The 24293-nt window shown below is 41.1% G+C and overlaps 1 protein-coding gene across 1 annotated transcript; it reads left to right on the top strand.

Moving 5' to 3' along the window:
• The first annotated feature begins 330 nt into the window (after positions 1-330).
• LOC147431874 (uncharacterized) lies at positions 331-12116 on the top strand. Its single transcript, XM_086494346.1, has 6 exons — positions 331-793; positions 891-1367; positions 1502-2298; positions 2417-2495; positions 10021-10209; positions 10282-12116. Exons 1-6 carry the CDS (start codon positions 692-694, stop codon positions 12034-12036), a joined length of 3399 nt encoding a protein of 1132 aa, XP_086350472.1. The 5' UTR covers positions 331-691; the 3' UTR covers positions 12037-12116.
• The last annotated feature ends 12177 nt before the right edge of the window (positions 12117-24293 follow it).

Genomic DNA, 24293 nt, shown 5'->3' with positions numbered 1-24293 from the left:
GCTGTTCAAGCCCTTGACTTGCTCAGACTCCCATGCCTTATCCAAAACACGTATGGAGTGCAAGGATCTACGACATGCATTCAATCCACCGTTGATCATTGCTGCATGGGGTAAAAATATGGGTGCCCATTGACGTTCACGCTGTTCGAGCCCTTGACTTGCTCAGACTCCCATGCCTTATCCAACTTGCCCATCACGCATCCATGCAAGTATTGCGACTCTGCACGTATAAAACCTCCCCCCCCTTGTCGCATGGATCCGACGGTCCAAAGCCCCCCCCGCCCCCCCCGGCCCGGGCCGATATTTTTAAAAAAACGGAAGAAAAAAGAACTTCCCTTGCGCCGCCTGCAAGAGGCTCCTTTCTCTCTCACTGGATTAGAAGCAGTGGCTGCTGTAGCTAGGGTAGTGACTCGTGAGGTAAGAGGCTTTTCGTAGCGGGCAGTCGTACGTAGCAGGGGAGCATAATCGTGAAGAGTGCTTTCTAAAAACGTTGCCAACACAGAAAAACCCTCAGGAGACCTATTGGGAGCTGAACACGGATCGCTCATTCCAGCCGAGCTCGTATTTGCAATTAAAGGATTCCCAAGGCTCTATGTAATGCTCTCTGGATCAGGGTTTGCACACGAAATTGGCATTCCCCAGCCATGCGGATTGTTGATACGAGGCACACTGGCCCCTCAGCTCACGTGAAATGTCGCCGCAGATCACTGCTGGACTGCTGCTTCTTCCCAGGAGTGCCTCATTCAAGGGTTCCAAGAAGCTTCTCTCGAGATGCTTCTCACGTTCATTACTGGTAGGGTCTTGCTCCCGTGCTCAGCCCTAAATTCAGATTCTTACCGTCATCTGTGTGTGTAACATGCTTTTATTCCTCCTTGGGCTCTCTATCCCAGGAAGTACGAAAAAGAGGTCACTTAGATGTTGGCCAAGGCAGCAATGTTCGGTTCCTCTATGCAGGCATTTCTGCGGATAGGCTTGATGATGGCAGCACCTTTATACTTGCGCAGGAACATGTTACCAGTTCTCGTCAAGAGAATCCGACCATATCTGCAGTAGTTGCCGATTCAAGCACATGCAACAAGACAAGTTTTTCACATTTTTTTGACGCCAATCTGGCATCAGGCTTGCGAAGGAATCTTCTTTTGCTTGATGTTGTGGAAAAGGTCTCCAAGGAAAAGGAATCGATTTCCAGTGTTGTGCAGAAGAATTTTAAGGTTGATCATACCTGTTCTGCAGATATTGGGCATCCGGCCAGAGCTTCTCACACGGCTTTGGTTGACTCAAGGCTACTTTTGAAAGAGTGCTTAGCAGCCATCAGTGCGAATCAAGTTATATTTTCTCTAGTGCCCACCTCACATGTCCATGAGCAGGTAGTGTGCTTGATATGGCCGGGAAGTTATTCAAATGTACAAATTTGCAAATGAACCTCACCTGTTCTCGTTTTCCCTCCTCCCTTTTTCCTTTTAATTTACTGATTTTCTTTTTTGCCTATCTCCTTCAACAGATGGTGCGCTCTTCTTTTCAATCTTTTGGCATGGTAGACCCGACTCACTTTTTTCTAGTCCATGTACCAATGGTAACAGTTTTACGTAATTGGAACCATTTGTGTCCTTTTGTGCCTTCATTTGCTGCAAGAGACTTTCAGGAGCTACGTTTTTTGACTTGCCAAGTTGGACAAGGAGAACATATTCATGAAGCAAGACAAGACAAATTAGTTGATGTTATTATTGAAAAGGAAGATCCATTGGAACTGTTAGTGGATGATGACACCATCAGGATCGCAAAGATACTGAGACAAGACATGTACGAGTCAAGCACATTTGACTCTAGCTTTAAAGTTTCAATTCCCAGGACTGTCATGCAATCAATGCCATTAGCTCCAAATGACTCTGTGGCTCATCAAGGTGGAGAAGAGTTTAGTATCCACTCAAGGCTAGTGTCGCTGGATAACATTAATCATGTGAACAGATGCTTAGAGTGGCTATTGCAAGATGCACCTGGGTCAACGTCCTTCATTGGTCTTGTCTGCAAGTATGGGCCAGACAACTCACCTTGCCTGATTCAATTATCGCTTCATCAACGTTGTGTACTGATAACAGTTTCAAGTACATCAATAGTACAGCATCCAAAGAAGTTGAAGACACTCTTGTCAGATGAAAATGTAATCAAAGTGGGGGCAGATATACATAAAGATGCACTTGCTTTGTTCCACTTTTTGGGACTAGTAACTAACAGATGCATCAAAATAACTCATATGTCCACTGGTCAGAGGCAAAAGAAAGGAGTTTTATCAATATTCAGGTGGTACTTGGTCAGAGCTTATTTTGTCGTTTGTTATTTTACATAACAATAGATATGCATGATAGGCTTCTTTGTTATACTTTTAGGTTCTTATGTGCTTTTATTGTTTCTGAAGCAGGGATCTTTTCAATTGGGGTTGGATGGAAAAAAAGAAAGTCCTCACAAGTGATTGGAATTTGTATTTGAATCTTGTTCAGGTCAGTCTGTTCTGATTTGTAGCTTCAAGCTCTATATGCGATAAAAGTCAGCATGAAGATAACCCAACACTAGAGGCAAAATTTTAGCCACACCCAAAGTGGTCGATCTATTGATTATATAGCAGAGTTATCTTTCTGTGTATGGTGTCATCATCTGATCCTATGTTCCAATGAGTAAGGCTCATGGCCGGCCACATGTGGCTACATACATATGAATAAAATTTTGTCACCGGAGCCAGCTGGTGATTTAAATTTGTAACCTGGTATTGAAGCAATTGAAGATATATAATGAGCTACTTTAGATGCATTTTACATTGGTTTTTGGCTCAAAGGTCGAGCATTATTTTGAAGCTCACTTTACGAAGGTCCCTTGGGAATCAAGTATGCTTAGGAAAGTGATGGGTGAGACCATCATCTAGTGTTTAAAAAAACGCAAAACTTATAACTTACAGTAATTTGTCTTAAACCACATGAATTAAGTGAATCCTGATATAGTGTCTTGTTTCATTGATTTTTTAAATAAATTTTGCATTTAGTATGCAACATGCTTACGAGTTCTCTTTTAAATGAGGTAATGATCAGTGAAAATATTTCAGTAGAATTGGACTTCTAATAGTGCGGTAACAAGGCTGTCACAACTTGGTAATGTGGCATGCCTCTACCCGCGCGGAAGAAGAAAAGCAGAGAAGAGCCGAGGTCCATGGTCCTAAACCCTGCTATCGTGGCGTGGCAGGCTATGGGTGATGACGTGGCTCGGGGTCACTTCTTACGCAAGGGGAGCTTTTGGTTAGCCTGCTATTGAAAGAAGATGCTTTTAGTGCTTTCGGACACTTGTATTTTTAATTGCTAAAAGCTTGTAGGTTTTTTGGGCCACATGCCTATAAATTTGAGGCTAGGACTCAGAGTTTGTATGGGTGGGCCCACACTTGCGTCTGTGACCACGACTTGAGCAATATAAAAAGAAGTACCTCAAGAGGTACCTAGTTTAGGGGCCAGTGCTTGTGAGTGGGGAGCTCTATCCCATTGTGTTTTGTCTCCAACAGGGGACTTGTTGGTTTCATAATTAAGGGAGCACCAATTGATTCTTCTTCCCTGAAGAGTCCGATTCGAACGTGCAGCAATCTACCATGGATGTAGCACCTTCTAGCAATCACGATTCAGAGGAGGTGTACGTGTATGTGGAAGAGGAAGTTGAACACTAGGAGTTGGAAAGGGAAGAGGATGGTGATGAAGATGGCCATGCAGAGCGATTTGAGGTACATTGAGATTCTATTGATCAGGAGAGGGCTATGGAAGAGAATTCAACCTTCTCATGGAGCACCTTTTGCTAGGTGCAACGGAAGTGATTGATGGTGATAGCTCAGGATGAGTGCTTAGTATGTATAGAAGGTTCCTTTCGCTTTAATAAGAGATGTGCAATAGACAAGAGAGAGAAGAGAGTGCTATTGTGAGTGAAGGTTCTGGAAGTGAGAGAGAGATAAAGAAGACTAACATCAGATGGGGTCCCAAACCCCCCTCCAAGGGTCCCCCTCTATTGCTAGAGAGGTATTTGCTTTAGATTGCACAAATGCTGATACAATGGATCTAGATGCAAAGATGTTGATGGGATCGAGGCTAAGGGCTGAAAATGGAAAACGCTTTACTGTCTGACTTGAATCTGCAAATGTGACGAGGCTATGGGCTGATCTGCTAATGCCGATGTTGAGGGTGTTGATGAGGATGACGATGATGGGTTGAAATCTGAAAACATTGGCTGATCTGAATGCTGAGGCTGATATGATGCAAAACGCTATGGAGCTGATGCTGAAATCACTAACGCTAGGTCTGATCTGGGTTTGCAAGGCTGATCTGGTAGTGTTTCATGAAAATGCTGATGGGCTGGTGGGGCTGAGGGAAAACGCTGATGTAGTCCTGCTGATGCTTGGTAAAAAGGCTAGAATGCTGAGGGTCCTGGCCCCTGGGTGTGCAGGGCGTTGACTTCCCATGCACTCCGTTCTACTGATGATCCGATTCTCCAAGTGGGAACCCTGGGGTTGTTTATATAGCCCCATCAAGGGTAGGTCGAGCAAGAGTCTGAAGCATGCCCCACTACTTTATAATGAATAATGCAGATGTCAACGCTGATGTAGTCCTGCTGATGCTTGGTAAAAAGGCTAGAATGCTGAGGGTCCTGGCCCCTGGGTGTGCAGGGCGTTGACTTCCCATGCACTCCGTTCTACTGATGATCCGATTCTCCAAGTGGGAACCCTGGGGTTGTTTATATAGCCTCATCAAGGGTAGGTCGAGCAAGAGTCTGAAGCATGCCCCACTACTTTATAATGAATAATGCAGATGTCACTTACCAATAAACTTAATAGTAGGTGAATCATATGTTGTTAGCTACTTAGGCCAGGTACTAAAGACTATAATGGGAACACTTTTGAGTGCCTACACTAAGCAAACACTTGCGGTGCTTATGTGCAATCAGAGGGTATGCAACTACTCTGAAGTGCTTGGACATGCACGTCTTGCATGTAGGCTCACAAGTGTCAAGGGTGCCGAAACACTTCCTAGGCTGTCCTAAACCCTAGAGTAGGAGTAGAACTTGTCCACATGCACATAGGGTTAGATGTGCACATAACATCCCTCCCTTTTCAAGGTAAGGTTTTAGTATCGAGCTTCATGACTTCTTTGTAGTTTGCCAACAACTCTAGGTAATCTGTGAAGAAATCTTCATTGGCCCACATTGCTTTGTGGGTTCCGCGATACTTGAACTTCAAAAAGGACTTCCATGCTTGCTTCTTTGAGTTGTGCCGAAAGCAATGCATGAAAATCTACTTCGGCTCATTGACTTCAGCTGCGTCAACGATCTTGGGTTCGTCCTCTTTAAGAATCTCCTAGGGGGGATCTCCTTCAAACAACTTAACCAAGAAACATGGAAAACGTTGTGCATTGACCATGAGTTAGATAATCGCAATTTCATAGACACGTTATTTATCTTTTTGGAAAATGGACCATACATCCTAAAGGACTGCTGATGAAATGCAAATGAAACATATAATTGAGTGTCAAAATTTTCAAAGAGTGCTTGCCAAAAATGTGATCTAAAGTTGACATCTCTATTTAAAGCAATTGATTTTGGCGAACCACAGGGTTTACGGATGCCTGATGGACAAACAGGCTACATCTTGTGCTTGAGTGCCAGGGCCTCAATCTCGAACAAATTAGATTGCGAGCATTGCTGAGACGAGGATCCTCGTACATTGTACTTGGAAGCATTAATAATAAAGAAATACCGAAAGGGGCTCTAGTCTTTGGGGCTAGTCTCTCTGGGCGCGGAACTTCTCCGTGCTGTGCGTCTCTCTCTCAGTTTTGTTCAGTTCCTTCAGTTTTCTTACGTGTGTTGTGGTAGATTCTCAGCTTGGAGTGTCCAAGTCTCTTACAATAGAAGGTCTCTAGACCTGAGACTGATACAATCAAGGTTGATACTTTTGTCTTTAAATCATTCAATCTAGCCATCTCGTTCCATACAGAACTCTTGATGTACCCGAATCACTGTGCAGCCATCTCATCCTTTCGGATCTCTTGATGGCATGAAGTTGATGCACTCACAAGAGTATCCAGTCATCTCATCTAGATAGACATGTTGATGCACTAGAGTCTCATTCAGATTTCGTTTAGATCTCATTCAAATTTCATTTACTTAGCCATCACAATGTGATCTCTCTGATCTCTAACAGATGTCTAGATGCACTAAGTTCATTAATCAGACACAATGTTGCAGGCATTTCATCTTTTGCTACATGTCTCTTAACAATTACACATGAAAGAGTACATGTTTTCATTTCAATTAAGGAAATTTCCAATTGAGTGCACATATGTTCGTAAAGTCATTCCGCAAAATACTGTCAGCCTACCAGTACCCCTAAATCTCAAAGAGAAACTAGTGACTTTATTCAATCTAGGTAATCTGTGACAAGGGAGCGGAATGGCTCCCCTCTTGTGCAGTCCGCATCGCACCAGATTCAACTTGTTGATTCATCCGTAATTTTTGGCATAGACACCCAAAAGCTTCAAGGTATAGCTCTCTCTGAAGAGAATTTGTGATATTCTCCTCCTCCATCCACTTTGCATCGAGGGCCAAAAAGTATCCTTGACCAAACTATTCGATGGACCTAGCTTACCTTTCTGTTCTTTCCTTGTGCTGTGTGACATGTTGGTAGCCTTGCTGGCCTCCCGTGTCCTTGGCACCTCAATCTGAATCTTTGGATTTTAGAGAGAAAGAGTGCAGTGATCACAAACAAAGTGAATGCTACTGTGAATGAAAGTGCTGAGACTGAGAGGAGAGAGAGAAGAATACGACACCAGATGGTTCTCAAACCCTCCTCCAAGGGCCCCCCTCTCTATGGCGAGAGAGGTCTATGCTATAGATTGCACAAATCTGGTACAATGGTCTAGATGCAATGGACTTGCCGACGATGTCGATGACAATGATGAAGACGATGAGGACGGGCTGAAAACTGAAAACGCTAGGGCTGAAATGCTGAAATCTGCAAAAACGCCGACTTTTTGCTGACTACTGACACTGTATCAGCGAGGATGGCGACGACGGCTACTCGACGAAATGCGGTGAAAACGCAGATGCTGAAATCTGAAAACAACGGGCTGAAACTGTAATGGCGAAGGGCTGACTGGATGGTACGACATCCTGCTTGCGAGAGAGGGGATCTAGCCTATGACGCTATCGAGATGGGGCGTCTTGTGTCCGGGCGGACCCAGTGCGAACCCGGCCAGTGTTGCCGGCCACTTCTATAAAAGGAGGCCAAGGCCTCATTTGTAACTATCGACCTCCACTGGCAGTGAGCTAGTGGTTAGCCCGTGAGGCTAGGAGTGCACGACGTCACCTCGAGGAGGTGAGGCTGGGTGGTATGGGACGCTTGGTCTTACAGTTGCACGCCTACGTCCTCGGACGTTGCCCCAACCCAGGGGAGGTGCCAGATGGTGGCTATGGTTGGGTGCATGTCTATAGGCGGTCCGTGTAGCTGGGAGATCCTCTTCGCTTATTCGTTTCAATAGGCGTACATGCCTAGGAGGGATAGGTTGTTAGCTCTTCACCCAACCATCGAGAGGATAATGAGGATTGCCCCTCAATCTCGGACCTTATCTATATGTGTGTGGCCTGTCGTCCACATTGGTCTGGCTGCCCGAGCACTACATCCGAGCGGTCTCACACTTGAACCCCGTCCTCATGGCTCTACGGCCGGGGGGCTGTCGACCTAGTCACAACCATTACAATGACAACACGCTATGGACTTTGATAGGATGTCGCGTGCGCACTTCACTTGCACCACGTGGACACGCTTCTGTCATAGTCTAGCGCTAGTCTTAGTGTAGGACTGAGCGTGGCACTTTGTGAACCTCTAGCAGGACGTGCATGTCCACGCCGGTCACAATTGCATACCCTCTCTTGCACAATAGAGCATTTTCACCATGTAGTGTTTGCCGTGTGAACCCACTCTTATTGCTCACTTAACTTATTAAGTGGACTTTGGGAGTTAATTAAAATGAATCATGGGCTGCCAGTAAGCCTTGCTTCGACCCAACCTGCGCAGCCTATAAAGGCAGGGCCTTGAGCGCCAGAAGAGGCAGAAGGGGAGCGCCAGTAGCCAGCCAGCATTTTGGAGGCCTCTCCCTCTCAGCGTTGCAGCCAGCCATCAGCGTTTTCTGATAGTAGACTGGCAGTAACGTTTTCAGCCAGTGTTTACAGTTTCAGCCTCAGCGTTTTAACAGATCAGCAGCAGCCCATCAGTAGCGTTTTTAGCCAGTACAGCAGGTCAGTGTTTTTCAGCCCATCGCCTACTCGGCGATAGCAGATTTCAGCCTGTAGCGGTGCGACAGTAGCAGAATCCCTAGCGTTCCAGTTTCCAGCTTGACGTCGTCATCGTCGTCGACACCATCGTCGCCATCGACATCGTCAACACCATCGCAGTCCCAGACTTGGCGACGACACCATCGTTGTCCTCGTCACAGTACCCCGTCGTCGACCTCCCGGTCTTCTGCAACAAAACCCGTCGTCGACTTCATCGTCTTCCACATAGACCTCATCGTCGACTCACCGTCTTCGACACAGAACCCGTTGTCAACATCTTTGTCTTCGACATAGTCCCCAACATTACCTTCTCGTCGTCGACATCCCCGTCTTTGACATATTACCCTTCAACATCGGTAGCATCAGTACCCATAGCATCAGCATCATTGTAGTCGCATTTGTGCAAGAAAAAGAAAGTACTTGCTTTGGCAACAGAGCAAGGGGGCCCTTGAGGGTTGGGACCCGACATCCCTGTGTCGTCTCTTTTCTCTCTCTTGTCTCTCTCTCTTTTCTCTTTCTTTCAGTTCAGTTCACTCTTTTCAAGTGAAGTAAAGTGTCCCTTATATTTGTGTGCGGAGTACTAGATCTGAGCAAATCCTTATTCTCTTCCGCTATACTTGACACAGGAGGAGTGTCGTGACACAATTTTGCAAGGGGAAGATTCCAATGGGAATCATGATTCCACCAACAACCCTTCTATCGAAGACGAGTCTGATGATCTTGACAACTCTCTTGAGAAGGATCAGCAGACTACAAATGTACGCCACCAATTGCAAGTGAGCACTCGTACAAAGAGGTTGATGAAGTTTGCATGGGATGCAGCCTATGCTGAGTATATGAAGAATCGAACAATTCTGGCATGAAGTGAAATATGACGGAAGACTACCTGACCAGCTTTAATGTCGGCCATAAGAATCAAGGCAAGGCCGAAAGCAGAAAAGCGGCGGTCTCTTCTCACAGAGGAGCACATCAAACACGCTATGCAATGCAAGATTAGTGAGATGATAGAGTACCACAAGCACTCAAGAAAGGGTTAGAAGTGCAAGTCTTTTCCAGGGTACTTGGGCAGACAGTCCACGTTTGGAGAATTAGTAGAAAAGGGATCTAAGAAGTGACGTCGCTGCCGCGTTCACTTCGAGGGTGACACTAGCCCTTCTTCCTCCTCTTTCCCTCTTCTACTGGTGAAGATCGATGGGAGACAAGGAAGTGGAAGCTTGAGAAGATCAGATCCAGACGAGGCAGAAAGAGCTATCTACGCTCAGATCTTGACTCTAGACGAGCAACGAGAGCGATTGATGCTCAGACCTTGACACTACCTCTCTGATGACTCAGATTCCAGGCTTCTACTCATAACTATTGAGTCAGTTTGCATTGTCAAAATGATCAGATTTGTGTTTTCAATGTACAAGCTACTTGAATTCCGAACGAGAGTGCAACCCTCCGCTTCCATGCCAATTCGAGCTGCATTGGCATCTGACACGTTGATTGCCTGAAAAGGCTTTGAAGTTATTATATCTACTAGAGAGGCATTGTTAACTTAAATCTAACATTACTGGATTTACAACTTTCTTGCTTTAATGAGGTTGTTGACTAATGTTTATCTTTGGATATCAACTGGCACTTTATCCAGGTTAGTTTACAAGGAAATACCACTAACTGGGCTTCAATTCTCAACAGGTCAAATATGCTGTTTTAAGTGCTTGGTCGTCTCGGTTAGTTTGGGCTCGCCAAAGTGAGATGTGGAAAGGAGAAGCGCCTTCATTTTCTCTAAGGAACATGCCATATGAATTGCTTAATTATTTCGGAAGATCAGTGTTCAGCCAAGAAGTGGCGAGCAGTCGGAAGGATAAGGACACAACTGTTGAGGTATGCTACTGGCTCTTCTTTTTAATGAGCGAAGATTGGTGGATTAGGTCTGAGGTGTTGTTTTTCCATCAGATGACTGGTGCTAAGATCGAGGTTTGCAAGCACTTTCTGAAGCTTCAACAAAGTCATTTTAAATCTCGAGTTTTGGGGCTGAATTCCACGGTGGAGCTGAGATTTAAAAATGGTCGAGAACCTGAGAAGTATTTAACCATGGTGCGCAGAGGTAACAAGGTGGTGCTGGACCCGGATAGGTCTTCGGAAAACCCTAATGCTAGTAGAGTATCTCAGGAAATTGACTTGGATGTCAGCACAATAAGCAAGGTTCTTGTTGATAACAGTGATAATGCAGATGTGCAAAGGCGTAAGCTAGAAGATGTTTTGTACTTTCTGCTTTGCACCCCACCAGCTTGCCCCCCGCATATTCTTGTAGCCCTGGGATGCTCTATTGAGAGTGTTGGTGTCAGGCCCAAGACATTTGACTTGGAAATGTTGTGCTTGGAAAGTTGTAAGGCACAGCTTAATTCCAGCCAATCGGAGGCATGGCATCATATTCTGTCAAATCCTCTTTCAGCTGTCATTGGGCCTCCTGGAACGGGCAAGACAACACTGATTAAGGCGATTGCCAAGGCATGGGAACATTTGGGAGGTTCAGGGGAGACTCTTCTTTGTGTGGCGCATCAGAATGTTGCTGTAAGGCACATGGCTGAAGCTATGGTAAAGGAAGGAATTCCAGGGGTCTTGTTGTTAATCAGTGAGGACTACTATGTTGATTGGCATGAGGAGCAATACACACAAGTGAAAGACTGTATAGTTATTTCAGGCCCTCAAACAGCTGCTGGCATGAAAACTTGGGCATTTCGAAACAAAATAGCTGCACCCAAGGTCATCCTCTGTACACTAGCTGTTATTGGAAGCCAAGCGTTTCACACTGGTTTGATGGGCACCAAAGTGTCCTTCTTAATTATTGATGAATGCTCACAAGCGGCAGAAGGACACTTGATCTCAAACTTGGTATGCTTACCTCATTTACAAATGTTAAGTGTCCTTGGGGATCCCTCGCAACTTCCTCCATATGGAAAACCACTCCAAAGTGTTTTTGATCTTGTCTCTCACCAGTGTGATGTGAAGTTTTTACACGAACAATACCGAATGCCACATTGTATTGCAAAATTCGTATCAGATGAATTTTATAAGGGGAAACTGAAAACTGTCACTGACAACGAAGAATTAAACAGCCGCTCAGTGGCGAAGCCCTTGATTTGGGTTAAAGTTTGTGGTTTCCCACAACAGGCTTCTGGAACGAAGAAGTCCCTGTGCAATATAGTAGAAGCCGAGGCAATTGTGAGCTACTGCAAGGAGTACAAGAAGCATATGGATGAAGCACAACTGGAGTTCAATCCAGGAAAACTGATAATTTTATCTCTGTATGAAGGGCAGCGCATTATGATCAGCAAACTTCTGAAGCAGAACAATTTAGAGAAGGTTCCTGTTTACAATGTCGATTCATTCCAAGGGCAGGAAGCCAATGATGTGCTTATTTCCCTTGTGGTAGGTGATCGGGGTTCATCGTTTGCTGTTGACAGGAATCGAGCTTGTGTTCTGCTTTCAAGAGCAAAAAGAGTCATGTACATCTTTGGTAACATGGATTCAGTAAAGGCTTCCAAAAAATCAAGTTATACAAAGGTTGATAACATCTGGAGACGTCTAGCAAATTACTGTGAGAGAAATGAGTGGGTTGCTTGTGAAGACGACTACAAAGATATGGCCGAATGTTTATTCCAAAAAGATGATGCGGTTATAAATACGCAGCTCAATAGAGAAGCTTAGGCTAAGTATGGTTCCTGTATGTTTTCTTGGCATATTATATTATGCAGAAAATGCTGGCATTACAGCATATCTTTCCAGCATTCAGAGTTTGGTCTCCTTTGCATAGCCCTGAGCGTTGTCTAATTGGTTAGATTCTTGTGCCTTCTTCTACTTGCCTGTAATTTTGATTGTTTTGCGTATGGACTAGGGTAAGAGATGCTGGAAAGTCTAGGAAATTTCATCCTGGCTCATTTCATTGTAGTTTATGGATATGGTCCATACGTTGCATTGCAAGAACTGCAGTGAAATCGATACACTAAGGCTGGAAGTACTTGATTCTTTGTGGAAATTTGAAGTAATGTAGGCAATTCATTTCTATCTTGCATTAAGAACACATAGATGCAGCAAAGCGTTGTACTGGTGTTAGTGTGCATGGTCTTTAGGTCACAAATTTTGTTGCTTGCACAAGTTAAAAACGACAGTAATGTCAGACATGCCTTTGAGTGTGCGTATCTGTTTGGCTGCATGAGGTGTCATTCAAGTGTAGAAGCGTAGTTTCCATTCCATGATAGTCGTATGACAGGTGATTTCTCGATGGGCATTTTTCAATTAATGAGTTGATTCGTTGTCCATAGCACCCTCGAGATTTTCCTCTTCTCATGGACGACGATGCCAGGCTTCAAGATATCATCAAAATAAATTGGAACAATCTGAAGGAGGCGTTCGTTGTGATTGAAGATCTCTCTCTCTCTCTCTGTGGTCGCATGCATGTGCTCTTACATATAACGTCAGGCAAGTGGAAGGTATGTATTATGATGCTAAGGAGAGCAAATGTAATACACGAGTGTTTTGAGGGACTGCTATGGAGTCGTATACAAAAGACGGGAGTAACCTTGAGAGAAGCTCGGACATGAGATCGAAGACTTTACATGAGGTAGTGACTTGCACTCGAGATGGTTTACAATGAGGCATGGCTACCATTATATAGAGAGGCACTCGAGGAGCAAGCCATTGCCTTGGTGGGCAAGGTAGTGGTAACACTTTACGCTAATGCCTTGGCCTTCACAATAGTGGGTTATTTCTTTACAAAGTGGACACGTCAAATGGCGTTCATATGTGGAGAATCTTATCGTGCAAGCTTTTTTCTAGTCGCATAATGCTAGCATAGCCATGGCATATGACATTGTGATTGTGTCACTTTCAAGATTCTTCTTGCTTGTCTAAGTAATGATATTATCCCACCTCCCTTTTGGAATCAGTTGGCTTGGTCCGTTGGGACATTGGTAGTCGGAATTGTCATTGGTAGAGATTCCTTCCTCTGTTTTTAGATTTGTGATTTGCTAAAAATGTGCTGCTTTTAATCGGATAGAGATTTTCTTGGAATTGGCTTGTAGCTATGTTTTGGAATGATCACATTGGTCATGTTTAATTCTTGTGCATATACATTTGGCCATTCATGTGAAGGAATGGTATATTGCATTTGATATAGGATACGGGCTAGTCTACCCATTCCTTCCATTTGAATCAGAAATAGTCATAGTCAAATGTAATATGTTGTAGTCAATCTAGAATATCATTTTCAATGATCATATCATAGCTAGGTTGGGGGGCATATGAAAAAATGGTTGTTCCAAGTAGTAGCCATATTTTAACTTACTATATTTTTGGATGTTTGGTTTTGTTAGCACATTCGATAATAATAGATTCATTTATCTTTTACAAAAAATATTCAAGAATGAACTTTTCATTGAGTATTGTCAAGCTGACTCTTGTATCTGATATGGCATTTAAGGACTTTTAAAATTATTCAAGGTGGCTTCTATATCCATTATGGCATTTAAGGCCTATAGAAATGGAGATGCCTTTTAATGGTGAGGAAGTGATGTCTTCATTTATTATTTCATGGTTTTTCTCTTGTTGTGATAAAATGAATTCCTCTGAATGACTTTCAATCTTCTTGAGGCTTTGTTTACTTTCTATTATGTATTTTGTGTTGTGATATTATATTGTTTTTGATGTTATCAACTTCTTCTAGGAGCCTCTCTATTTTGGTGAGGACCAGACTTATATCATTTTAAATTCTTGATTGGGTGATTATTGAGTATAATCCATCTTCTTTTAGTTGCTTATCTTTTCTTGTGCTGTGCGCAAATGATTTTCTCTGAACTAAGTTTTGGCTTTCCATTCATCTATTGCTTGAGCAAAGGTTTGAAGCTATGTTGGTCATCAATCCATTGTTTAACGTGTCTGCTGATAGGATTGATCCATGCTTCTTTTAGAGCTCTAACACTAATCTTGTCAGTGAGCCACAAAAGTGGCTTGGGTTACTAAGTTTTTGGTAATTTGAGGATAATTTTTGGAGTGACCACAAAACTTCACAGAACTTCTTGAGCATGCATTTTAATGCATAGACAAATTTGTGGTACAAAATTCAATCAAAAAGTCTAAAAATATAAAATTTACTTTTTTCAAAAATGACAATTTTTTTAAACGTAAAACTACATTTCTCCATCTATTTTGGATGGTTGTCAAATGTCGCTAGCTTTTCTCCCAAAAACATAGAAGGTTGGTAGACCCATCAGTTTACAAAATCAAGATTAAAATCTTTATTATTACCCAAAAATTAGCAAAAGCTATTCTCTCACTCCCTAATCAGTAGAATTCTTAATGCAACTTCTAATGATCAAAATTTAGCCTTCTTGGCTCATTGCGAACAGAAAAATTTGTGTGTTTGGACTGATAAGTCCTTAAAGATGGTTACAAATTGAAAACTTCTACATGGGTAGATTTTTCTTCAACTTGTACTATGTGTAGAACATATTTCCTTGAAGCGGTTTTTCATTTTGACCTTCTCACAAATTTTGGTGATTTTTTTAAAAAGTCTCCAAAGCCATTAAAGTAGCTCATTCTCTAACAAGACTAGTGCTAATAAGCATAACCTATTTAGCATTTTAATAGCACCATTACAAAACACATATTTAATTTTGGGTATGCCTTGAAGGCATCATTTTAATTTAAAGATCGACTATGATAAACATACACTCATAGCCACACATAATGAAAAATATTTCACATTATGAGCTGACCAAAAGCTAGAATTAGAACCTCTTCTTAGTCACACTCATGCTGAAGGCTAACAAAATAAGGTTGCAGATGCACCAAGTCACATGCCATCGATTAATAACCTTTCTGTTGTGTCTGCTAAAACTTTTCAAAAAATGATCGATAGTTATACTCATGACTCCGACTTTGCTGAAATTTATGCTTACTTTTATAACCATACATCTTTTGTTCATGCACAATACTCTTTTCATGATGGTTATTTGTTCTTTGAAAAGCGATTGTGTGTAACCATTGCATTTCATCAACTTGTCCTTAAAGAGTATCATGAACCACCTTATATAGGCCAACATGGGATTGCCACAATCATTCACATAGTAGAAGCTCCATTTTATTGGCCCTCCCTTCGAGAAGATGTTATTATGTTGCACAATGTTTTGTTTGTCAATGAATCAAGGGTCATCATGGTAAGCAGTATGGTTTGTTGATGCATTTACTGATTCCCGACTCTCCTTGACAACACATCTCTATGGATTTTATTACTCGATTGCCACTCATTCGTGCACAAAATGATATGATTTGAACCATTATAGATCGATTTAGCAAGCATGTTTACTTTCTACCTTGTAAGAAGACCCTCTCAGCTAAGCAATTGGCTCAGTTCTTTCTTAAGCATATTTTTGTTTTGCATAGAATGCTTAATTCTATCACATATGATCGAGATAGATGTTTTTGAAATGTTTTTTTGGGTGATACTTTTCATAAATTTAGGCACTCAAATAGACTTTACTTCCGTATTTTAATTAAAATCTAATGGACATACCGAAGTGACTAATAGTACCATTTCAGATCTTTTGAGAGCATACACTCATGAGAGGCTAGTAACTTGGGACACATATATTCACTTACTTCAATTTGCATCCAACAATACTCCTCATTCATCCATGAGAAAATCATCATTTTAAATTGTATATTGGTACTTGTTGCCTACTCCTTTGTCTCACATTTCTCATAAAGTACCACATGCTGATGAAATTGCTTAACCACATACCCAAATCTTAGAGCAAGCAAAACAAGAAAATCACAAAGCACAACATGTATACATTAAATAAGAAAATAAAAAGAGACAACCCGTGGAGCCAAGACAACACCGGTTCCTGTCAAGCTTCTAATAGCTCAATAATGGTTAAGCCATAGGCAAGCCCCGTAGGACTCCATTATTAAGACCATAGCTCTCGACGGTAACCGCGTTAACTGCATAAAGTAGGCATGCTTCAAGGATGAAAAATCCCTATTCTACTTACTCTTTTGCAATTATTAACACCAACCATTCATTTGGTAAATGACAAGGATTCCTAGTAAGAATACATGCTCTATTTCTTGCTTGAAGGTGTCCTTCCAAAGCAAATGTCAGTGGTCCAAAGGAAGAATATGGCATGGAGAAGTAGGTCTTTCTTAGTTATCATGAGAGTCCTCTACAAAAGGGGAATCGATCAGATTTTGCGGAGATGTACACAACATTTTGAATAGAAAGCAATATTGAATGAAGCTCATTCAGGGAATGCAAGTGGTCACTTTTTAGGTGACATTACAGCAAAGAAGTTCCTAATGAGCAAAGAGAGAGTACTTAATTTAAGAAAGCAACATAGCAATTTACATCTAGCTAATTTGGCATAGACAATACTTGAAAAGAGAGAGAAATAGAACAATTGACAACAAACCGGATTTACATGGAGCCGGTTCGCCCTCCATAAAGGCTTTGTCTTATAGCTTCTCCCATCAAAGGAGACATTTGTACAATACAATTCTTGTGTTCCTTGACAAAACTCGTTGGTGCAATGAAGACGAAAGCTTCATGCACCAAATTATGCTTGAAAAACACACCTAGTGTCCCTAGCCTCAGTCCCAAGACCTCACACACCTTCAAAAATGGTGAGAGCTAGTAGGGAATGAGGATGATTGAGAGGAAGAAGATGTATCTTATGAGAAAGAAGTATTCTCCTCCCATAATCACTCTAATAGCATAGCTTAGCTTAGTAATTAGCATGGTAGAGGAGATGAGCACGCCATTGAAGCTTGGCTCTTGGTTGGATTTGCATTCCATAGCCAAGAGTTGTTGGTGTAGACCTCTACTTCTCAATGCTTGGAGAAGGAAATGGAGTTCTTCTTGCACACGAGTTGTGTGTGTGTGTGTGTGTGTGTGTGTGTGTGTGTGTGTGTGTGTGTGTGTGTGTGTGAGTAAAAAATGCAGCCCTCTCTCTCTTCTTGGTCGACCCCTTTTGCTAATTACTCTTGCTGGCCTCCCATTGGCCCTTGTAAAGCTCAGCCAATCGCAAATTAGAAGCATAATTGATAGCCTTGTGACATGTGTCTCCCTTTCCCCTTCTGTGAGAGCTTTAGGTAATTAAAATAATTTATTAAAATCTCATTGGACCTTTTAGTCTTCAGGCCAATAGGAATTAGGCAAGCCATTGGGCTGCTTGATGCTCATTGGACCCCTTGGTAGACTGTCCAATAGTCTTCTTGGGAGCCTAATTTCTATTGGTTCTTTTATCAAGCATTTTAAAATTAATTAGACTAATTTTACTCCAGCCTAATTCTCATTGGTTCACCTCTATGGCTATCCAATAGGAATTGTGGGAAGATTGGGGGCAACTGGCCTAGGAGTCTGCCATGTGTCCAGTATTCCCTTTGGGGGAAGCTTTGGAGTGTGTGTGTGTGTGTGTGTGTCTCTCTCTCTCTCTCTCTCTCTCCTCCCCTACTCTTAGGGTTGGTCCCCTCCTTGATAGGGATGTGGGAAGACTTCCCACCACCATCCAATTTTCCCAGCTTTGACCATTTGGACTTTTTAATTTAACACCTAATGATTGCACACACTTTTTATGAACATTTTACAACCAAAAATCATTTTGGTGCTCCAATTGACCATCAATTATTGAAAATCAAGTGGCATTGGATGGGCTCACACACTCAATCTTTGCCCAATTTTTTGGCAATTAAGCTTATCCAATGATTGAATTAGTCTAGCATACACATCAATTACATGATTGCATACTCATAAATCATCAATTCCATCAATTTTTATGCATGCACACACTTAAGATTAGGTGCACACACACTTGAAGTTTTTGACAGTTTTTCCCCTCTTTGGTGCATTACACACACAATAATCTTTATGCACACACATGAATTCTTGATAAGAATTAAGCATTGTTTTGATACACACAAGGTTCATTAGTCAAAATTTGACCATCAATTTCATTCCAAGTGAACCAAATTAGGTGCAAAGTGTAGGTCAATTGAGTTATACGCCTAATTTTAGCAAATAATTAGCACACATTGAACCACATTTATCAATCAAGAATTGACATGAGCAAGTGACTGCACTAACATTGTATTCACACTCCAAGCTATTCATGTGCTCCACGCAAAGATGCATCATTGCACACACAAGTGTGTGCACCATCAAATTGGCTCCAAAATTGACCATTGTACGCCAAAAATCAAACACTCAAATCATCAAATTAGACATAAATTAGCACAATTAACTTGATTAGACCTCTTGCAAGGGGATTGAACATACATTACACTTCAATGTTAGCAATTAGGTTAGCAAATTTAGTCAAAAAATAGTAAAAGTTAGCATGAAATTAGTACAATTAGCATGGAAATGAAGCGAAATTAGTAAGGGTTAGTAGAAAATTAGTAAAATTGGGGGTTGGAATTAGGAGTTTGGGGTATTCATAACTCAACAATTGGCTTCAATTTCTTGCACAACATCATCAAATCAAACCAAAATTGAGTTACACACTCAAAAATCGAGAAATTAATAGAAAAAATACTCTATTTTAAACATCCTATACTCACTAGCTTAGGTTATTGATCCCTGACAACGGTGCCAAATGTTAGGAGGCGTTGTAGCAACAACCTAATTGCAACCCACACAAAATTATCAAATCCGTGGATCGGCAACTCAGCTAGGGCATGGAAGCACGAGCATCGGATGAATAGAAATAGAGGATTTAAGAGAACACCTCTCCATTGCAAGTAGAGATTAGCCATGGCAAGACTAACTCTAAACATACTTTAATTACTAATCAGTCAACTCCTACACACATCAAGTCTACCGAAGTCCAACTTACCGTAGACTAGAAACTCCAAGCACACTAATGATAAGCACGCACTAATTACATTGGTGTTGGCCTCTCCAATCACTACATGCCAATCACGACACTTCATCACTAGCTATACACACGAGGTGAATGGAACTAGAGTTTCATAAAACCTATCCACACACAAGCAAACGATAGGATACACACACTAATTACAAGATTAAGACCCAACTTAATCAATCCTAATTAGTGATGCTAAATATCGCAAATCGAATGCTCATAGAAGGATAAGAGTGGTTAATAGCAAGAAGTACATACCTCTCTCAAATCTAGAATAATGAGAGTGTAATACTACTTCATGACATAATGAAATGTAGAGAAGAAGCAGACTAATGAGAAAATAGGGATTAGATTATCAAGAAGAGCTTAGTCTAATTACAATGGATTAGCACTAGCCTCTTAAGCATGGGCATTAAGCTCAAGGCTAGGCCATAGAGTGAACGAGAGAGAGAGAGAGAGAGAGAGAGAGCTCTCAAAAGTGGATCCTTAAGAGTGGATACTCAAGAATGAAGCCTCTTTGCATAAAGGCTTCCTTTTAAAGGCTTTCACCACAATCCCTTCTACTATGGGTTTAAGCTTGAGCCCTCTAACTAGCATATACAACTTCGAAACTCCAAGTGAGCCCAAGACTTATACAAAGTGAGTTGGAAATATTATGCACAACCATAGTATATCTCCCGCTTGATGCATAACCGGTGTAGCCTGTGTTAGCCGCTGCTAACAAGAAGTAATCACCCAATTGCTCCCAAGATGGTCTTTGATTTGCTTGCAATTTGTTCATCAGGTTCCTAAATTGTTGTGCATAGTTTTCCACAAATAAATCTTTTTGTATAATTTTTCATATTTTATCTTTTCAAGTCAAAATCACAAATCAAAGAAGGGTACAACCTTTGGGGATTTTCTAAAATTAGACAATAAGTCTAGCAACACTACCTTTTGTGTTTGATTTTTTTGTCCTGAAGTTGGAAGAGTCAACATGTTCTTACCCAATGATTTTTGGGGAAGGCCATGGCTCAGGATGCAAATACAATTGTGATCAAACATAAGAAGAAAACGCTGAGGATGCAGATGGTTCCAAAGAAGACCATCCACCTAGATTCATACCTTTATTTGCAGAAGGGATACATATAAGTGAAGCCATTAAAGAAGATGAGGGAGGAAGAAGAGCTTCTTCAATGGAATGAAACAGTGGTTTCAATATTTGAAGTACTACAATTACTGATCCATTTCCTTTACCGTATTGTGACACCATGTTGGATGCAATAGCTAGGGAGGAAATGTAAAATTTCTCGATGGATTCAATGGATATAATGAGATCAAAATGGATCTCAAGGATAGGGATTAAACAACCTTCATAACTGAATGGAGTGTATGTTTCTACAATGAGGAACTTTGGACAGAAGAATGCATCACCTACTTTTCAGAAGTGTGTTATGGAAGTGTTTGGTCTATAATTAACCTCATTTATGAAAGTGTTCTTGCATGATTTTAGTGTTTTAGGGGACAAAGAGAATCATCTCAAGCATTTGAGGTTATGTTTTGAGAAGTGTAGGGAATCTAGATTGTCCCTTAATCTTGCAAAATGTGCTTTTGCTATCAAAAGTGGTATTTTATTGGGCCACATCATCAGTAAAGAAGGTATAGCCATATTTATCCAAGAAAGGTGAAAGCAATCCTAAAAGCCTCACCTCCAGAAAACCTCAAGCAACAATTGATGAGGTTTATAGGATAGGTGAAGTGGCATAGCAGGTTTTTGAGGTACTTAGCACATGTTTGCTTACCACTTACAAATTTGACAAGAAGAATGCATATTTTCTGTGGAAGGAAGAGCAAAATACTTCATTTAACATACTGAAAAAAGATGCTGGTGACTGCACCAATACTGATTGCACCTGATTGGAAGTTGCCTTCTCATCTTTTTGTGGATGCCTCGCATTCAACAGTGGGAGAAGTTCTATTGCAAGAAGTGGAGAAAGGTTGGTTCAAACCAATCTGTTATGCTAGTAGAGTGATAGCATGTGTAGAGAAGAGTTATACAGTTACTGAGAGAGAATATATGGGAATGATCTGTGGATTACAAAGTTCAGGCATTACTTATCGGCTAATAAAGTGGTAATACATGTGGACCATCAAGCCTTAGTGTACTTGGTCAACAAGCCTCACCTTTCAAGAAGGTTGGCTAGGCCGTCTTCGTGGATCCATCTCCGCCGAGGTGGCATGAGACTCACTTCTTTCTCGTTCTTTCAGTGGGGGCTCTACCGTTGAAACTTGGGTTCTCCTTTGGGAGGGAGATGCCTCGTCAAGTAGTAAGTTTTTGAGCCCTTCGTACGGATCCTCCTCTTCTTTCCTTATCGGAGAGAGTCCTCTTTTGGAAGTCTCACCAGGAGCTTTCCTAGGTACTCTCTCTTCTTGGTGGGGAGTTTGGAGAATACCATGGGTGTGCAATTGCTTTAGCACTTCGCCTTGGAGGCATGGATTGCCCAAGGCTTGTTGAATCCTAGAAACAAGATAGTTTACAAGCATAGGGGCATCATTAGTTGCTCTTTCATTAGCAAAATCAAACACTATCAACATTCATTTCAATCTCTTTTCCCTTGTCAGTCATACTAGCAAATTTAGGGTGTAAATTTTTACTTGTACTTTGGCACTTCAAGCTCTAATGCTACTCCTCTTTACCTTCAAAGATAAGCACTCAAGCATCTATACCCATCACTAGAATATTATTAATTGCAAGGAATAGAAGAGAGGGTTCGACAGAGCTTGTGATGCTTTGAGTTGACAAGGGACATCTTAAGAGCATAGAGACCAGACCTGTTGTCAAGCTAGCACTGCAATATTATGGTCCCTTTAAAAACATTAATTATATCAATGCTAATTATTTTTTATTAGCTCTCCTTACTCTTGGAAAATTCATAACATATTTACATAAGTCTTATTCGTCCTTTAAAAGGTTCTCTACTATCATTCTCTATCATTGATGATCCACCTTTTTTCGAAGAAGATTTTGAATTCCTTGTAGACGTGAGACCATCAAGACACCTTAACGCACAGTGGGTATGTTGCATCGCAAGTATTTTCTTAAGTATAATAATATGGCCTTGAAAGCGTCAAGTGGATGCTAGAGAGGTTTTTATTCTCATCCTAGTATCCTAGAAGCATATCAAACTTCTAGACTCTAAAAGTTTCTATTCTTTACCTAAGGTTTGTCCTTTGGTTGATGACTAAGGTATTTTATACATGAGACTCGCCCTTTGATTGTTCATTCGGTGGGTAATTTGATGCTGAGGTTCGCCCTTTGACTGTTAGTCTGTGGTACTTGACACAAGAGGTTCGCCCTTTAATAGCTATTCAGTGCATCATTTACAACAATACTTGACCGAGTTTTTGCCCTTTGAATAATGTAAAAGGTGATTGATTTTTAATGTTTTCATTCTCTTCTTGTCTTTATTAGAGGGCCCGCTAACAAAGATTTCTTTCAGTTTTGTAGATATTTAGATGTATGAATTGCATTTACATTTTTGGTTTCTTCGATTAGGATATTACGATGAGTAGTGAAAAGTTCCCTCTGAATACTATACTTGATCTGCGACATATATCGTGTGGAGATCTGCTTCTTCTCCACACAAATTTTTAAAATTCCTACTTTTTCCTATTTTTCACAATTGAAGGCAGTTGCTTCCCTATCGGGGAGGACTGTTATCACTATTACTACTTTTGGACATTTTATCAATTTTGCACTTATGTTTTATTGTCAAAAACCATTTAAAGAAGCAATGAAATAGAATCCTCTTTTACGTACTATTCGTCGAGCTTAAGTGAAAAGAAACCACTTCTATCTTTGGGTGCATGCATGAAGAGAGAAAGAGAATTCTGAAATCGTGTCTTCGTGTGCATCGCACTTTTTCGACAAGAATCAGCTTCTTGACTCTTCACGAGGAAGATGAGCACTCCGAGAGCATCCTGACTAGGTGACTTGATGTTTTACCCCCCCCTTTGAAGCCAACGGAACCGTCAAAATCTCCATCAAAGAAAAATTGCAGAAGATACACTTTTGCCCTCTTTTATACTAATTTTCTATCTTAATCATGGCATTTACTCTCTTGATTGCGTAGCTCATACTATCTTATTTTTCATATATTTATTTTATTGTAGTTCATGCTCCATGAGATGAATAAAGAGACGAAAGGCAAATACTCAATCATATTGATTGAGGGGGATCGTTGGTACATGTATGGTGTGTTGTGTTTTGATTCTTGTTTATGTTATTCTCTTTGTGTGTTGTGATTATTCAATCAATCGTTTTTTTGAGTTTATTTTTATTTAATCAATCAAAGATGTGTTGAAAGTATTGGGAAGATTTCAATAAGCCACCACAAACACAACTAGTGAAACCTAAACCCGGACAAGCAACTATGCTCACTTAGAAGTAGGCTCAAAAATAGCTAACCAAACCCTTTTATATGCCCTAACAACCAATAAATTCTACTTGGATGTGAGAGTATTATCTCATAACAACCAAGAGGCTTTCTATTATGTCCAATATCCACTTGGAAGTAAGAGCAAATGTTCAAATAACCAAGAAAGCAGCTAGCTACTGTATTGTTGTTATACAAACATTTTTAGGGGTAACTCACTTTCTAATCTAATGCATCAAGTTCTTAAAAATATACTTACTATCCTACATCTATGCTCACTTAGAAGTAAGAGCATTGGCACAAAAATAGCTAAGTAAACCCTTCTATATGGCCTAACAACCAATAAAGTCTACTTGGATGTGAGAGTATTATCTCATAACAACCAAGAGGCTTTCTATTATGTCCGATATCCACCACTTGGAAGTAAGAGTAAACGTTCAAATAACCAAGAAAGCAACTACTCTATTGTTGTTATAGAAACATTTTGTCATAAAAACTAATATCTAATTCTCCCAAATGATTTTCTCATGTTAAACTGATCATTTAATATGGGGAGATACTAGGGGAGTAAAAGCTAGAATATTGGTAAGGTTGCCAAACCGGTCTTAGTAGGGATCCAAAGGGGGACAAT

This window comes from Adiantum capillus-veneris, chromosome 21 (assembly GCF_014529385.1).
Source record: "Adiantum capillus-veneris isolate H3 chromosome 21, ASM1452938v2, whole genome shotgun sequence".
Classification (NCBI taxonomy): domain Eukaryota; kingdom Viridiplantae; phylum Streptophyta; class Polypodiopsida; order Polypodiales; family Pteridaceae; genus Adiantum; species Adiantum capillus-veneris.
Note: the sequence above shows the minus strand (reverse complement) of the source record. Positions and strands in the feature narration are given on the sequence as shown.

What these genes read in the sequence shown, in the direction of transcription:
- LOC147431874 (XM_086494346.1), top strand. Translation starts at nt 692, where the DNA reads ATGTCGCCGCAGATCACTGCTGGACTGCTGCTTCTTCCCAGGAGTGCC. An exon ending in GGAGTTTTATCAATATTCAG is followed by an intron (nt 2,299 to 2,416) that starts GTGGTACTTGGT and finishes TTTCTGAAGCAG; the next exon opens with GGATCTTTTCAATTGGGGTT. An exon ending in ATAAGGACACAACTGTTGAG is followed by an intron (nt 10,210 to 10,281) that starts GTATGCTACTGG and finishes TTTTTCCATCAG; the next exon opens with ATGACTGGTGCTAAGATCGA.